At 28.6% G+C, this 16,697-nt stretch overlaps 4 protein-coding genes across 4 annotated transcripts, besides 15 other annotated features; all 4 read left to right on the forward strand.

The window, feature by feature from the left end:
• Positions 1-906: a mobile genetic element.
• A 1-nt stretch (position 907) lies between these two features.
• Positions 908-952: a mobile genetic element.
• Positions 953-1,376: 424 nt separating this feature from the next.
• Positions 1,377-1,787: a mobile genetic element.
• A 2,210-nt stretch (positions 1,788-3,997) lies between these two features.
• On the forward strand, positions 3,998-4,225 carry TVAGG3_0524720 (uncharacterized protein; the record flags this gene model as incomplete). The annotated part of the gene is made up of 1 exon (XM_051237367.1): positions 3,998-4,225. The coding sequence occupies one exon, from the start codon at positions 3,998-4,000 to the stop codon at positions 4,223-4,225; it is 228 nt and encodes a 75-aa protein (XP_051095191.1).
• A 568-nt stretch (positions 4,226-4,793) lies between these two features.
• Positions 4,794-4,838: a mobile genetic element.
• An 18-nt stretch (positions 4,839-4,856) lies between these two features.
• Positions 4,857-5,784: a mobile genetic element.
• A 1-nt stretch (position 5,785) lies between these two features.
• Positions 5,786-5,830: a mobile genetic element.
• A 422-nt stretch (positions 5,831-6,252) lies between these two features.
• Positions 6,253-6,414: a mobile genetic element.
• Positions 6,415-8,627: 2,213 nt separating this feature from the next.
• On the forward strand, positions 8,628-8,855 carry TVAGG3_0524770 (uncharacterized protein; the record flags this gene model as incomplete). Its single annotated transcript, XM_051237368.1, has 1 exon — positions 8,628-8,855. The coding sequence occupies one exon, from the start codon at positions 8,628-8,630 to the stop codon at positions 8,853-8,855; it is 228 nt and encodes a 75-aa protein (XP_051095192.1).
• Positions 8,856-9,423: 568 nt separating this feature from the next.
• Positions 9,424-9,468: a mobile genetic element.
• An 18-nt stretch (positions 9,469-9,486) lies between these two features.
• Positions 9,487-10,341, forward strand: TVAGG3_0524800 (transposition; the record flags this gene model as incomplete). The annotated part of the gene is made up of 1 exon (XM_051237369.1): positions 9,487-10,341. A coding segment is annotated over one exon (855 nt), but the record flags the coding sequence as incomplete, so codon positions are not given.
• Positions 9,487-10,415: a mobile genetic element.
• A 1-nt stretch (position 10,416) lies between these two features.
• Positions 10,417-10,461: a mobile genetic element.
• Positions 10,462-10,885: 424 nt separating this feature from the next.
• Positions 10,886-11,046: a mobile genetic element.
• Positions 11,047-13,249: 2,203 nt separating this feature from the next.
• TVAGG3_0524830 (uncharacterized protein) lies at positions 13,250-13,477 on the forward strand (the record flags this gene model as incomplete). The annotated part of the gene is made up of 1 exon (XM_051237370.1): positions 13,250-13,477. One exon carries the CDS (start codon positions 13,250-13,252, stop codon positions 13,475-13,477), a length of 228 nt encoding a protein of 75 aa, XP_051095194.1.
• Positions 13,478-14,045: 568 nt separating this feature from the next.
• Positions 14,046-14,090: a mobile genetic element.
• Positions 14,091-14,108: 18 nt separating this feature from the next.
• Positions 14,109-15,037: a mobile genetic element.
• Position 15,038: 1 nt separating this feature from the next.
• Positions 15,039-15,083: a mobile genetic element.
• A 422-nt stretch (positions 15,084-15,505) lies between these two features.
• Positions 15,506-15,666: a mobile genetic element.
• Between the last annotated feature and the right edge of the window lie 1,031 nt (positions 15,667-16,697).

Raw genomic sequence — 16,697 nt, forward strand, 5'->3', positions numbered from 1 at the left:
TGCCAAATGAAAATCAGATTTATATTACGGCATATCTTGAATATTCTATTGGCAAAAAGACAGCAGACCAAGTTGCAAAAGATTTGCACATAGGTAGAAAAAATTATTATTAAAATGGCAAGAACTTGGTTTAAATCCAAAAAAGCTCGGAAGACCAGAAACTCCTCTTAGAACAGATTTGTTACCAACCATTCACGAAATAAAAGCTAAGTACAATCTAGGTTATAAAAAAGTTTTAGAGAGTTACATACATGATGACACAGTTTCATTTCACGATATGCTTAAATTATACGAAAAAGAGAATCTTTTCAAATTTCGGCGAGATCCAGAAAAAATTGATGAACATCCAAATCAGTATGTTTCCCAATACGTAAATCAGCAATGGCATACTGATTTAAAAAGCTTCAAAGAAGAGACAAATGGTACCAAGCATACTTATCATTTAATTGCCTTTATCGATGACAGATCTCGTTTTTGTATTTATTACGAAATTCTTCCCGATAAAACAATGAAATCAACTTCAAAAGCTTTACAAAATGCTATCGACTCTATCAAAATTATTCCATACGAACTTTTGACAGATAATGGATGCGAATTTACAGGAAAGGACTTCAAAAACGTTCTTCAAGTAAATGGCATTCAACACCATCGGACAGAACCTTACACACCACAGTTAAATGGTAAAATAGAACGTTTTTGGCAAACAATCTTTTCGGCTCGCCCAGATTTTATCGAAATAAGAGAATTTTTACCTCACGCAATAGAAGAATACAACACAGTATGGGTTCATACAGCTCTTAAAGATCTTTTCGGTGGAAAACCTACTCCAAAATCAATTTGGGACCAGGGTCCTAAATGGACAAAGGACTTAAACCCAAATCCTGAGTTCGAAATACAGCCTCGTAACTAAAAATAAAGTAAAAATACGAATAAACATTTTATTATAATTTAAATAATTTTTTTATTCATAAAGTAATACGATATATAGCTAAGCTATGTAAGGATATTCTGATGCTGAGAGTTTAAGAACTTTAAATTACGTATAGAAAAAAAATTCATTTAATATTTTGTAACATTTTTTAAATTGATAGATAGTTAGATTTTGTAGGGGAAGGTAAGATTCTTTGTGGTAATAATGGTCGTTGAAATTAAAATGAATGTAAGATTTGTGGAGAAATTGTATAAATTTGCATAGTGTTAGATTCAGAATAGGAGCATATGAGCCAGTGATTGTGTCTAATGTTTTTAAGGTGCTAATTGGAAGTAGAAAAGAAAAAAATTTGTTGCAATAACATCATATTGCAAAAAAGTTTTTAAAATATGATGTATGAATAAGAGTATGATTGGTATAGATTTGGGTTGTATAAATGTGATTGAACAATTGTTAATGGAAAGTTCAAAAACTTGGGTGCAATCAGAACTGATTGCACCCAAGTTTTTGAACTTTGTATAAGGAATTGTTGGCTATGATGTACTGATTCATGATCAGTACATCATAGCCAACAATTCCTTCGCAAACAGCGGGAAACTTTGTCTGAATAGTTTAACATTCAGACAAAGTTTCCCGCTGTTTGCGAAGGAATGGAAGGGTAAGAGGTATACATTATGAATATATACCTCTTACCCTTCCATTCCCTCGAGAAAGTTCAAAAACTTGGGTGCAATCAGAACTGATTGCACCCAAGTTTTTGAACTTTGTATAAGGAATTGTTGGCTATGATGTACTGATCATGAATCAGTACATCATAGCCAACAATTCCTTCCCAAACAACCCGAAATTTGTCTGATTCCACACTAATTTTATTAATTTATCTAAACTTTTATCCTCGTCTACAATTTAATCATCAATAATTATCTCTTGTTCTATTTCACTATTATATATATATATATTTATATGATTTGATTTAAAAAAAAAATAAATAAATTAATAAATCATTTACTCAAATATATCAAAAGTTTTATTTTTATATATAAAGATAACTACTTTTAAAAAAAAATACCCTATATATTTTTGCCATGTAAACTATTTTTGCCATGTAAACTTGTCACTTTTGTCAGAAGTGAAGTGAACCGAATTTTCATGCACAAAAGGAAAATCTTGCGTTGGTAGAGGATAAGAAATGTATTTAATGACATCAATAGTTTCTGTATCTGTAATTTGAGTTGAACCTTCAAAATGAACATAAACAGACTCTTCTCCGAAAAAGTCTTTACATGATTTTCTTAAAATTGTTTCACTTGTAATATATAAATTACTTCTTTTTCGAAATGCATTTTTTGGACCTTGATAAACATTAAATCTGCCTTTAATATAAATATTCATTCGATTTGGAATATCGGAAAAAGCAGTGGATGAAATTCTGATTGAAGTTATATTGTTTTGGAATGTAATACTTGTTAGAGACTCACAATTTCCAAATGCTTTATCTCCAATATAACTTACATACCCTAGAATTGTTATACTTATTAATGATGTGCATTCATAAAATACTTCATTATTAATTTTGGCTATCTTCAAAGGAATTGTAATACTGCTTAAAGACTTGCATGATTTAAATACGCCAACTCCAATTGTGTTTACACTATCTGGAATTGTAATACTTGTTAACGATTGGCATGAGTAAAATGCATAATTTTGAATAGTTGTTATTCTATCTGAAAATGTAATATTTGTTAATGATATGCAATATTGAAATGTATAAGACTTAATTTCATTTATTATTCCGAGAAATGTAATATTTATCAAATTTGAACAAGAAGAAAATGCATAATCTAAAACATCATTTACATTTTGCGGAATTATTATACTTATTAATGATTTACAAAATTTAAATGCATATGCACCAATAATTTTTGTACTATCTGGAATTTTAATACTTCTTAAAGATGAACAATTTTGAAATGTACCGGATTGAATTATTTCTATGTTTCCTGGCATTTTAATACTTGTCAAAGAATCACAATATGAAAATGCATCCTTTCCAATTTCTTTGACTTTATCATCAATTTGAATTGACAAAATTTTTGTACAATAAGAAAAGCATTCTTCTGAAATAGTTGTAACATAACTCGCAACAGTATATGCGCCGGAATATGCTTCAACAACTTTAATTAATGTTGAATTATCTGTTCTTGTATAAAGAGATTTAGTATCACTTGTAAAATTTGCATTTTCTTGATCAACTGTTATATTTTCTAAATTTTGACAGCATAAAAATACCGAAGAACCGATATCTGTTACATTTTTTGGAATGAAAATTGAAGTAAGATTTGTGCTTTTAAAGCATTCTTGATTTAATTTTTGTAAGCTAGAATTCGATGAAATATTTATTATTGTTAAGCCACTAAAGTAAAACGCCAAGCCAGAAATAAGATATACAGAATCCGGTAAATCTAATGATGTTAGATTTGGATCGTAAGAAAAGCAAGATATTCCAATTCTTTCAAGATTTGGTGGAAGTATAACTGTTTTCAAGTTTTTGCAGTTTTCAAAGACATGCGCATTGATAATCTTAAGCACTTTGCATTCACCGAGATCTGCTTTTTCAAGAGCTGTATTCTTAAAACTATATTCTCCAATTTTTGCAATTTGACTATTTTTGTCGAATCTAAGTGATGTTATTGAATCTTTACATTTCTTAAATGCATAATTATCTGGTTTTCCAATTTTTATTTCTGTAACTTGTTGAGGGATGAATACTTCTCCCCTAGAATCTGTTGAACATCCAGTGACAACTTGATTGTTATGTTCATATTCTAGATGTACACCACTAATGCCCGAACAAAAATGATAATAAAAAAACACGAGGAGATTTCTGTAAAAAAATAAACAGTATCGCACTTTTGTGGACAAAATGAAAAACCGATGAATTTTCCCATTTTAATTTGATAATCATAATATATAAGTATTTGTAATGCATGTTTTATCTTCTAATTAGTAAAATTACATTGCCCGCCAAAATCAATTTTTTATTGAAAAAAAAGTGGATAATAGGCATTGACTCCAGCTGCAGCATTGTTTGGATTCATTTCTATCACTAAGGATGAATATCCTAAGTGGCTTCCAGATCTTTTTGAAGAAGCAGAAATTAAATACCACGACAGACATCAGTTCTCCAGCATGTTGGAAGAATCAGTCAAGAACTTCTGGAAGAGACACCTTTACCATGATTTGCCTGAATTAGAACAATACAGATTCGCATTCTCTAATTCTTATTTCAGTTAAATATTTTTTATTTTTTATATTTCTATTTTATAATAAAAAAAATCATATTATTTATTTAATTATTTTTGATTAACGAATCAAGTTTTCTGACTTCTGCACTTTATCATTCAGCATTTGCTAATATATTCTCTTCAATTGCAAATATTCAACCATTGAATTCAGCAGAATCTAATATATTAAGGCTGAAACTTAGTAATACATCAGCGTGTTATAGTGTTATTGTCAAAAATTTCATTTTTCTCATTATAACTCTTTGAAGTAAATTAACTTAAGATATTTCTTCCTGAAGTTGTTCTTACTAAACTACTATGGAAACTCACAGTGTATTACAGTAGATTTTATATAATACACTTTTACAAATCACAAATTGAGCAAAATATGGGGAGATGTAGGAAAAAAATTGATTTTCTCATTTTTACCGCAGCTATATTTGAAATTATGAATCATTTATCTTCGAAATTGCTTGTGCAAAGTGTAACGTTTAATTGGAAAATCTTGCGTTGTAATGCATGAAAATTCGGTTCACTTCACTTCTGACACTTTACATATCGGATGTATTATCTAAGAATTATATTATAAAATAATAATTTTGTGTTTTATAAGTTTATTTGTATAAATTGATTCAAAAAAAATGGAAAGACAAGAAGTGGATCTGCCAAATGAAAATCAGATTTATATTACGGCATATCTTGAATATTCTATTGGCAAAAAGACAGCAGACCAAGTTGCAAAAGATTTGCACATAGGTAGAAAAAAATTATTATTAAAATGGCAAGAACTTGGTTTAAATCCAAAAAAGCTCGGAAGACCAGAAACTCCTCTTAGAACAGATTTTTACCAACCATTCACGAAATAAAAGCTAAGTACAATCTAGGTTATAAAAAAGTTTTAGAGAGTTACATACATGATGACACAGTTTCATTTCACGATATGCTTAAATTATACGAAAAAGAGAATCTTTTCAAATTTCGGCGAGATCCAGAAAAAATTGATGAACATCCAAATCAGTATGTTTCCCAATACGTAAATCAGCAATGGCATACTGATTTAAAAAGCTTCAAAGAAGAGACAAATGGTACCAAGCATACTTATCATTTAATTGCCTTTATCGATGACAGATCTCGTTTTTGTATTTATTACGAAATTCTTCCCGATAAAACAATGAAATCAACTTCAAAAGCTTTACAAAATGCTATCGACTCTATCAAAATTATTCCATACGAACTTTTGACAGATAATGGATGCGAATTTACAGGAAAGGACTTCAAAAACGTTCTTCAAGTAAATGGCATTCAACACCATCGGACAGAACCTTACACACCACAGTTAAATGGTAAAATAGAACGTTTTTGGCAAACAATCTTTTCGGCTCGCCCAGATTTTATCGAAATAAGAGAATTTTTACCTCACGCAATAGAAGAATACAACACAGTATGGGTTCATACAGCTCTTAAAGATCTTTTCGGTGGAAAACCTACTCCAAAATCAATTTGGGACCAGGGTCCTAAATGGACAAAGGACTTAAACCCAAATCCTGAGTTCGAAATACAGCCTCGTAACTAAAAATAAAGTAAAAATACGAATAAACATTTTATTATAATTTAAATAATTTTTTTATTCATAAAGTAATACGATATATAGCTAAGCTATGTAAGGATATTCTGATGCTGAGAGTTTAAGAACTTTAAATTACGTATAGAAAAAAATTCATTTAATATTTTGTAACATTTTTTAAATTGATAGATAGTTAGATTTTGTAGGGGAAGGTAAGATTCTTTGTGGTAATAATGGTCGTTGAAATTAAAATGAATGTAAGATTTGTGGAGAAATTGTATAAATTTGCATAGTGTTAGATTCAGAATAGGAGCATATGAGCCAGTGATTGTGTCTAATGTTTTTAAGGTGCTAATTGGAAGTAGAAAAAAAAAAATTTGTTGCAATAACATCATATTGCAAAAAAGTTTTTAAAATATGATGTATGAATAAGAGTATGATTGGTATAGATTTGGGTTGTATAAATGTGATTGAACAATTGTTAATGGAAAGTTCAAAAACTTGGGTGCAATCAGAACTGATTGCACCCAAGTTTTTGAACTTTGTATAAGGAATTGTTGGCTATGATGTACTGATTCATGAATCAGTACATCATAGCCAACAATTCCTTCCCAAACAACCCGAAATTTGTCTGATTCCACACTAATATTTATTAATTTATCTAAACTTTTATCCTCGTCTACAATTTAATCATGCAATAATTATCTCTTGTTCTATTTCACTATTATAATATATATATATTTATATGATTTGATTTAAAAAAATAAATAAATTAATAATAATCATTTACTCAAATATATCAAAAGTTTTATTTTATATATAAAGATAACTACTTTTAAAAAAAAATACCCTATATATTTTTGCCATGTAAACTATTTTTGCCATGTAAACTTGTCACTTTTGTCAGAAGTGAAGTGAACCGAATTTTCATGCACAAAAGGAAAATCTTGCGTTGGTAGAGGATAAGAAATGTATTTAATGACATCAATAGTTTCTGTATCTGTAATTTGAGTTGAACCTTCAAAAATGAACATAAACAGACTCTTCTCCGAAAAAGTCTTTACATGATTTTCTTAAAATTGTTTCACTTGTAATATATAATTACTTCTTTTTCGAAATGCATTTTTGGACCTTGATAAACATTAAATCTGCCTTTAATATAAATATTCATTCGATTTGGAATATCGGAAAAAGCAGTGGATGAAATTCTGATTGAAGTTATATTGTTTTGGAATGTAATACTTGTTAGAGACTCACAATTTCCAAATGCTTTATCTCCAATATAACTTACATACCCTAGAATTGTATATTACATTATTAATGATGTGCATTCATAAAATACTTCATTATTAATTTTGGCTATCTTCAAAGGAATTGTAATACTGCTTAAAGACTTGCATGATTTAAATACGCCAACTCCAATTGTGTTTACACTATCTGGAATTGTAATACTTGTTAACGATTGGCATGAGTAAAATGCATAATTTTGAATAGTTGTTATTCTATCTGAAAATGTAATATTTGTTAATGATATGCAATATTGAAATGTATAAGACTTAATTTCATTTATTATTCCGAGAAATGTAATATTTATCAAATTTGAACAAGAAGAAAATGCATAATCTAAAACATCATTTACATTTTGCGGAATTATTATACTTATTAATGATTTACAAAATTTAAATGCATATGCACCAATAATTTTTGTACTATCTGGAATTTTAATACTTCTTAAAGATGAACAATTTTGAAATGTACCGGATTGAATTATTTCTATGTTTCCTGGCATTTTAATACTTGTCAAAGAATCACAATATGAAAATGCATCCTTTCCAATTTCTTTGACTTTATCATCAATTTGAATTGACAAAATTTTTGTACAATAAGAAAAGCATTCTTCTGAAATAGTTGTAACATAACTCGCAACAGTATATGCGCCGGAATATGCTTCAACAACTTTAATTAATGTTGAATTATCTGTTCTTGTATAAAGAGATTTAGTATCACTTGTAAAATTTGCATTTTCTTGATCAACTGTTATATTTTCTAAATTTTGACAGCATAAAAATACCGAAGAACCGATATCTGTTACATTTTTTGGAATGAAAATTGAAGTAAGATTTGTGCTTTTAAAGCATTCTTGATTTAATTTTTGTAAGCTAGAATTCGATGAAATATTTATTATTGTTAAGCCACTAAAGTAAAACGCCAAGCCAGAAATAAGATATACAGAATCCGGTAAATCTAATGATGTTAGATTTGGATCGTAAGAAAAGCAAGATATTCCAATTCTTTCAAGATTTGGTGGAAGTATAACTGTTTTCAAGTTTTTGCAGTTTTCAAAGACATGCGCATTGATAATCTTAAGCACTTTGCATTCACCGAGATCTGCTTTTTCAAGAGCTGTATTCTTAAAACTATATTCTCCAATTTTTGCAATTTGACTATTTTTGTCGAATCTAAGTGATGTTATTGAATCTTTACATTTCTTAAATGCATAATTATCTGGTTTTCCAATTTTTATTTCTGTAACTTGTTGAGGGATGAATACTTCTCCCCTAGAATCTGTTGAACATCCAGTGACAACTTGATTGTTATGTTCATATTCTAGATGTACACCACTAATGCCCGAACAAAAATGATAATAAAAAAACACGAGGAGATTTCTGTAAAAAAATAAACAGTATCGCACTTTTGTGGACAAAATGAAAAACCGATGAATTTTCCCATTTTAATTTGATAATCATAATATATAAGTATTTGTAATGCATGTTTTATCTTCTAATTAGTAAAATTACATTGCCCGCCAAAATCAATTTTTTATTGAAAAAAAAGTGGATAATAGGCATTGACTCCAGCTGCAGCATTGTTTGGATTCATTTCTATCACTAAGGATGAATATCCTAAGTGGCTTCCAGATCTTTTTGAAGAAGCAGAAATTAAATACCACGACAGACATCAGTTCTCCAGCATGTTGGAAGAATCAGTCAAGAACTTCTGGAAGAGACACCTTTACCATGATTTGCCTGAATTAGAACAATACAGATTCGCATTCTCTAATTCTTATTTCAGTTAAATATTTTTTATTTTTTATATTTCTATTTTATAATAAAAAAAATCATATTATTTATTTAATTATTTTTGATTAACGAATCAAGTTTTCTGACTTCTGCACTTTATCATTCAGCATTTGCTAATATATTCTCTTCAATTGCAAATATTCAACCATTGAATTCAGCAGAATCTAATATATTAAGGCTGAAACTTAGTAATACATCAGCGTGTTATAGTGTTATTGTCAAAAATTTCATTTTTCTCATTATAACTCTTTGAAGTAAATTAACTTAAGATATTTCTTCCTGAAGTTGTTCTTACTAAACTACTATGGAAACTCACAGTGTATTACAGTAGATTTTATATAATACACTTTTACAAATCACAAATTGAGCAAAATATGGGGAGATGTAGGAAAAAAATTGATTTTCTCATTTTTACCGCAGCTATATTTGAAATTATGAATCATTTATCTTCGAAATTGCTTGTGCAAAGTGTAACGTTTAATTGGAAAATCTTGCGTTGTAATGCATGAAAATTCGGTTCACTTCACTTCTGACACTTTACATATCGGATGTATTATCTAAGAATTATATTATAAAATAATAATTTTGTGTTTTATAAGTTTATTTGTATAAATTGATTCAAAAAAAATGGAAAGACAAGAAGTGGATCTGCCAAATGAAAATCAGATTTATATTACGGCATATCTTGAATATTCTATTGGCAAAAAGACAGCAGACCAAGTTGCAAAAGATTTGCACATAGGTAGAAAAAAATTATTATTAAAATGGCAAGAACTTGGTTTAAATCCAAAAAAGCTCGGAAGACCAGAAACTCCTCTTAGAACAGATTTGTTACCAACCATTCACGAAATAAAAGCTAAGTACAATCTAGGTTATAAAAAAGTTTTAGAGAGTTACATACATGATGACACAGTTTCATTTCACGATATGCTTAAATTATACGAAAAAGAGAATCTTTTCAAATTTCGGCGAGATCCAGAAAAAATTGATGAACATCCAAATCAGTATGTTTCCCAATACGTAAATCAGCAATGGCATACTGATTTAAAAAGCTTCAAAGAAGAGACAAATGGTACCAAGCATACTTATCATTTAATTGCCTTTATCGATGACAGATCTCGTTTTTGTATTTATTACGAAATTCTTCCCGATAAAACAATGAAATCAACTTCAAAAGCTTTACAAAATGCTATCGACTCTATCAAAATTATTCCATACGAACTTTTGACAGATAATGGATGCGAATTTACAGGAAAGGACTTCAAAAACGTTCTTCAAGTAAATGGCATTCAACACCATCGGACAGAACCTTACACACCACAGTTAAATGGTAAAATAGAACGTTTTTGGCAAACAATCTTTTCGGCTCGCCCAGATTTTATCGAAATAAGAGAATTTTTACCTCACGCAATAGAAGAATACAACACAGTATGGGTTCATACAGCTCTTAAAGATCTTTTCGGTGGAAAACCTACTCCAAAATCAATTTGGGACCAGGGTCCTAAATGGACAAAGGACTTAAACCCAAATCCTGAGTTCGAAATACAGCCTCGTAACTAAAAATAAAGTAAAAATACGAATAAACATTTTATTATAATTTAAATAATTTTTTTATTCATAAAGTAATACGATATATAGCTAAGCTATGTAAGGATATTCTGATGCTGAGAGTTTAAGAACTTTAAATTACGTATAGAAAAAAAATTCATTTAATATTTTGTAACATTTTTTAAATTGATAGATAGTTAGATTTTGTAGGGGAAGGTAAGATTCTTTGTGGTAATAATGGTCGTTGAAATTAAAATGAATGTAAGATTTGTGGAGAAATTGTATAAATTTGCATAGTGTTAGATTCAGAATAGGAGCATATGAGCCAGTGATTGTGTCTAATGTTTTTAAGGTGCTAATTGGAAGTAGAAAAGAAAAAAATTTGTTGCAATAACATCATATTGCAAAAAAGTTTTTAAAATATGATGTATGAATAAGAGTATGATTGGTATAGATTTGGGTTGTATAAATGTGATTGAACAATTGTTAATGGAAAGTTCAAAAACTTGGGTGCAATCAGAACTGATTGCACCCAAGTTTTTGAACTTTGTATAAGGAATTGTTGGCTATGATGTACTGATCATGAATCAGTACATCATAGCCAACAATTCCTTCCCAAACAACCCGAAATTTGTCTGATTCCACACTAATTTTATTAATTTATCTAAACTTTTATCCTCGTCTACAATTTAATCATCAATAATTATCTCTTGTTCTATTTCACTATTATATATATATATTTATATGATTTGATTTAAAAAAATAAATAAATTAATAAATCATTTACTCAAATATATCAAAAGTTTTATTTTTATATATAAAGATAACTACTTTTAAAAAAAAATACCCTATATATTTTTGCCATGTAAACTATTTTTGCCATGTAAACTTGTCACTTTTGTCAGAAGTGAAGTGAACCGAATTTTCATGCACAAAAGGAAAATCTTGCGTTGGTAGAGGATAAGAAATGTATTTAATGACATCAATAGTTTCTGTATCTGTAATTTGAGTTGAACCTTCAAAATGAACATAAACAGACTCTTCTCCGAAAAAGTCTTTACATGATTTTCTTAAAATTGTTTCACTTGTAATATATAAATTACTTCTTTTTCGAAATGCATTTTTTGGACCTTGATAAACATTAAATCTGCCTTTAATATAAATATTCATTCGATTTGGAATATCGGAAAAAGCAGTGGATGAAATTCTGATTGAAGTTATATTGTTTTGGAATGTAATACTTGTTAGAGACTCACAATTTCCAAATGCTTTATCTCCAATATAACTTACATACCCTAGAATTGTTATACTTATTAATGATGTGCATTCATAAAATACTTCATTATTAATTTTGGCTATCTTCAAAGGAATTGTAATACTGCTTAAAGACTTGCATGATTTAAATACGCCAACTCCAATTGTGTTTACACTATCTGGAATTGTAATACTTGTTAACGATTGGCATGAGTAAAATGCATAATTTTGAATAGTTGTTATTCTATCTGAAAATGTAATATTTGTTAATGATATGCAATATTGAAATGTATAAGACTTAATTTCATTTATTATTCCGAGAAATGTAATATTTATCAAATTTGAACAAGAAGAAAATGCATAATCTAAAACATCATTTACATTTTGCGGAATTATTATACTTATTAATGATTTACAAAATTTAAATGCATATGCACCAATAATTTTTGTACTATCTGGAATTTTAATACTTCTTAAAGATGAACAATTTTGAAATGTACCGGATTGAATTATTTCTATGTTTCCTGGCATTTTAATACTTGTCAAAGAATCACAATATGAAAATGCATCCTTTCCAATTTCTTTGACTTTATCATCAATTTGAATTGACAAAATTTTGTACAATAAGAAAAGCATTCTTCTGAAATAGTTGTAACATAACTCGCAACAGTATATGCGCCGGAATATGCTTCAACAACTTTAATTAATGTTGAATTATCTGTTCTTGTATAAAGAGATTTAGTATCACTTGTAAAATTTGCATTTTCTTGATCAACTGTTATATTTTCTAAATTTTGACAGCATAAAAATACCGAAGAACCGATATCTGTTACATTTTTTGGAATGAAAATTGAAGTAAGATTTGTGCTTTTAAAGCATTCTTGATTTAATTTTTGTAAGCTAGAATTCGATGAAATATTTATTATTGTTAAGCCACTAAAGTAAAACGCCAAGCCAGAAATAAGATATACAGAATCCGGTAAATCTAATGATGTTAGATTTGGATCGTAAGAAAAGCAAGATATTCCAATTCTTTCAAGATTTGGTGGAAGTATAACTGTTTTCAAGTTTTTGCAGTTTTCAAAGACATGCGCATTGATAATCTTAAGCACTTTGCATTCACCGAGATCTGCTTTTTCAAGAGCTGTATTCTTAAAACTATATTCTCCAATTTTTGCAATTTGACTATTTTTGTCGAATCTAAGTGATGTTATTGAATCTTTACATTTCTTAAATGCATAATTATCTGGTTTTCCAATTTTTATTTCTGTAACTTGTTGAGGGATGAATACTTCTCCCCTAGAATCTGTTGAACATCCAGTGACAACTTGATTGTTATGTTCATATTCTAGATGTACACCACTAATGCCCGAACAAAAATGATAATAAAAAAACACGAGGAGATTTCTGTAAAAAAATAAACAGTATCGCACTTTTGTGGACAAAATGAAAAACCGATGAATTTTCCCATTTTAATTTGATAATCATAATATATAAGTATTTGTAATGCATGTTTTATCTTCTAATTAGTAAAATTACATTGCCCGCCAAAATCAATTTTTTATTGAAAAAAAGTGGATAATAGGCATTGACTCCAGCTGCAGCATTGTTTGGATTCATTTCTATCACTAAGGATGAATATCCTAAGTGGCTTCCAGATCTTTTTGAAGAAGCAGAAATTAAATACCACGACAGACATCAGTTCTCCAGCATGTTGGAAGAATCAGTCAAGAACTTCTGGAAGAGACACCTTTACCATGATTTGCCTGAATTAGAACAATACAGATTCGCATTCTCTAATTCTTATTTCAGTTAAATATTTTTTATTTTTTATATTTCTATTTTATAATAAAAAAAATCATATTATTTATTTAATTATTTTTGATTAACGAATCAAGTTTTCTGACTTCTGCACTTTATCATTCAGCATTTGCTAATATATTCTCTTCAATTGCAAATATTCAACCATTGAATTCAGCAGAATCTAATATATTAAGGCTGAAACTTAGTAATACATCAGCGTGTTATAGTGTTATTGTCAAAAATTTCATTTTTCTCATTATAACTCTTTGAAGTAAATTAACTTAAGATATTTCTTCCTGAAGTTGTTCTTACTAAACTACTATGGAAACTCACAGTGTATTACAGTAGATTTTATATAATACACTTTTACAAATCACAAATTGAGCAAAATATGGGGAGATGTAGGAAAAAAATTGATTTTCTCATTTTTACCGCAGCTATATTTGAAATTATGAATCATTTATCTTCGAAATTGCTTGTGCAAAGTGTAACGTTTAATTGGAAAATCTTGCGTTGTAATGCATGAAAATTCGGTTCACTTCACTTCTGACACTTTACATATCGGATGTATTATCTAAGAATTATATTATAAAATAATAATTTTGTGTTTTATAAGTTTATTTGTATAAATTGATTCAAAAAAAATGGAAAGACAAGAAGTGGATCTGCCAAATGAAAATCAGATTTATATTACGGCATATCTTGAATATTCTATTGGCAAAAAGACAGCAGACCAAGTTGCAAAAGATTTGCACATAGGTAGAAAAAAATTATTATTAAAATGGCAAGAACTTGGTTTAAATCCAAAAAAGCTCGGAAGACCAGAAACTCCTCTTAGAACAGATTTGTTACCAACCATTCACGAAATAAAAGCTAAGTACAATCTAGGTTATAAAAAAGTTTTAGAGAGTTACATACATGATGACACAGTTTCATTTCACGATATGCTTAAATTATACGAAAAAGAGAATCTTTTCAAATTTCGGCGAGATCCAGAAAAAATTGATGAACATCCAAATCAGTATGTTTCCCAATACGTAAATCAGCAATGGCATACTGATTTAAAAAGCTTCAAAGAAGAGACAAATGGTACCAAGCATACTTATCATTTAATTGCCTTTATCGATGACAGATCTCGTTTTTGTATTTATTACGAAATTCTTCCCGATAAAACAATGAAATCAACTTCAAAAGCTTTACAAAATGCTATCGACTCTATCAAAATTATTCCATACGAACTTTTGACAGATAATGGATGCGAATTTACAGGAAAGGACTTCAAAAACGTTCTTCAAGTAAATGGCATTCAACACCATCGGACAGAACCTTACACACCACAGTTAAATGGTAAAATAGAACGTTTTTGGCAAACAATCTTTTCGGCTCGCCCAGATTTTATCGAAATAAGAGAATTTTTACCTCACGCAATAGAAGAATACAACACAGTATGGGTTCATACAGCTCTTAAAGATCTTTTCGGTGGAAAACCTACTCCAAAATCAATTTGGGACCAGGGTCCTAAATGGACAAAGGACTTAAACCCAAATCCTGAGTTCGAAATACAGCCTCGTAACTAAAAATAAAGTAAAAATACGAATAAACATTTTATTATAATTTAAATTTTTTTTATTCATAAAGTAATACGATATATAGCTAAGCTATGTAAGGATATTCTGATGCTGAGAGTTTAAGAACTTTAAATTACGTATAGAAAAAAAATTCATTTAATATTTTGTAACATTTTTTAAATTGATAGATAGTTAGATTTTGTAGGGGAAGGTAAGATTCTTTGTGGTAATAATGGTCGTTGAAATTAAAATGAATGTAAGATTTGTGGAGAAATTGTATAAATTTGCATAGTGTTAGATTCAGAATAGGAGCATATGAGCCAGTGATTGTGTCTAATGTTTTTAAGGTGCTAATTGGAAGTAGAAAAGAAAAAAATTTGTTGCAATAACATCATATTGCAAAAAAGTTTTTAAAATATGATGTATGAATAAGAGTATGATTGGTATAGATTTGGGTTGTATAAATGTGATTGAACAATTGTTAATGGAAAGTTCAAAAACTTGGGTGCAATCAGTTCTGATTGCACCCAAGTTTTTGAACTTTGTATAAGGAATTGTTGGCTATGATGTACTGATCATGAATCAGTACATCATAGCCAACAATTCCTTCCCAAACAACCCGAAATTTGTCTGATTCCACACTAATTTTATTAATTTATCTAAACTTTTATCCTCGTCTACAATTTAATCATCAATAATTATCTCTTGTTCTATTTCACTATTATATATATATATATTTATATGATTTGATTTAAAAAAATAAATAAATTAATAAATCATTTACTCAAATATATCAAAAGTTTTATTTTTATATATAAAGATAACTACTTTTAAAAAAAATACCCTATATATTTTTGCCATGTAAACTATTTTGCCATGTAAACTTGTCACTTTTGTCAGAAGTGAAGTGAACCGAATTTTCATGCACAAAAGGAAAATCTTGCGTTGGTAGAGGATAAGAAATGTATTTAATGACATCAATAGTTTCTGTATCTGTAATTTGAGTTGAACCTTCAAAATGAACATAAACAGACTCTTCTCCGAAAAAGTCTTTACATGATTTTCTTAAAATTGTTTCACTTGTAATATATAAATTACTTCTTTTTCGAAATGCATTTTTTGGACCTTGATAAACATTAAATCTGCCTTTAATATAAATATTCATTCGATTTGGAATATCGGAAAAAGCAGTGGATGAAATTCTGATTGAAGTTATATTGTTTTGGAATGTAATACTGTTAGAGACTCACAATTTCCAAATGCTTTATCTCCAATATAACTTACATACCCTAGAATTGTTATACTTATTAATGATGTGCATTCATAAAATACTTCATATTAATTTTGGCTATCTTCAAAGGAATTGTAATACTGCTTAAAGACTTGCATGATTTAAATACGCCAACTCCAATTGTGTTTACACTATCTGGAATTGTAATACTTGTTAACGATTGGCATGAGTAAAATGCATAATTTTGAATAGTTGTTATTCTATCTGAAAATGTAATATTTGTTAATGATATGCAATATTGAAATGTATAAGACTTAATTTCATTTATTATTCCGAGAAATGTAATATTTATCAAATTTGAACAAGAAGAAAATGCATAATCTAAAACATCATTTACATTTTTGCGGAATTATTATACTTATTAATGATTTACA

Source organism: Trichomonas vaginalis, chromosome II, assembly GCF_026262505.1.
Source record: "Trichomonas vaginalis G3 chromosome II, whole genome shotgun sequence".
Lineage (NCBI taxonomy): Eukaryota > Parabasalia > Trichomonadida > Trichomonadidae > Trichomonas > Trichomonas vaginalis.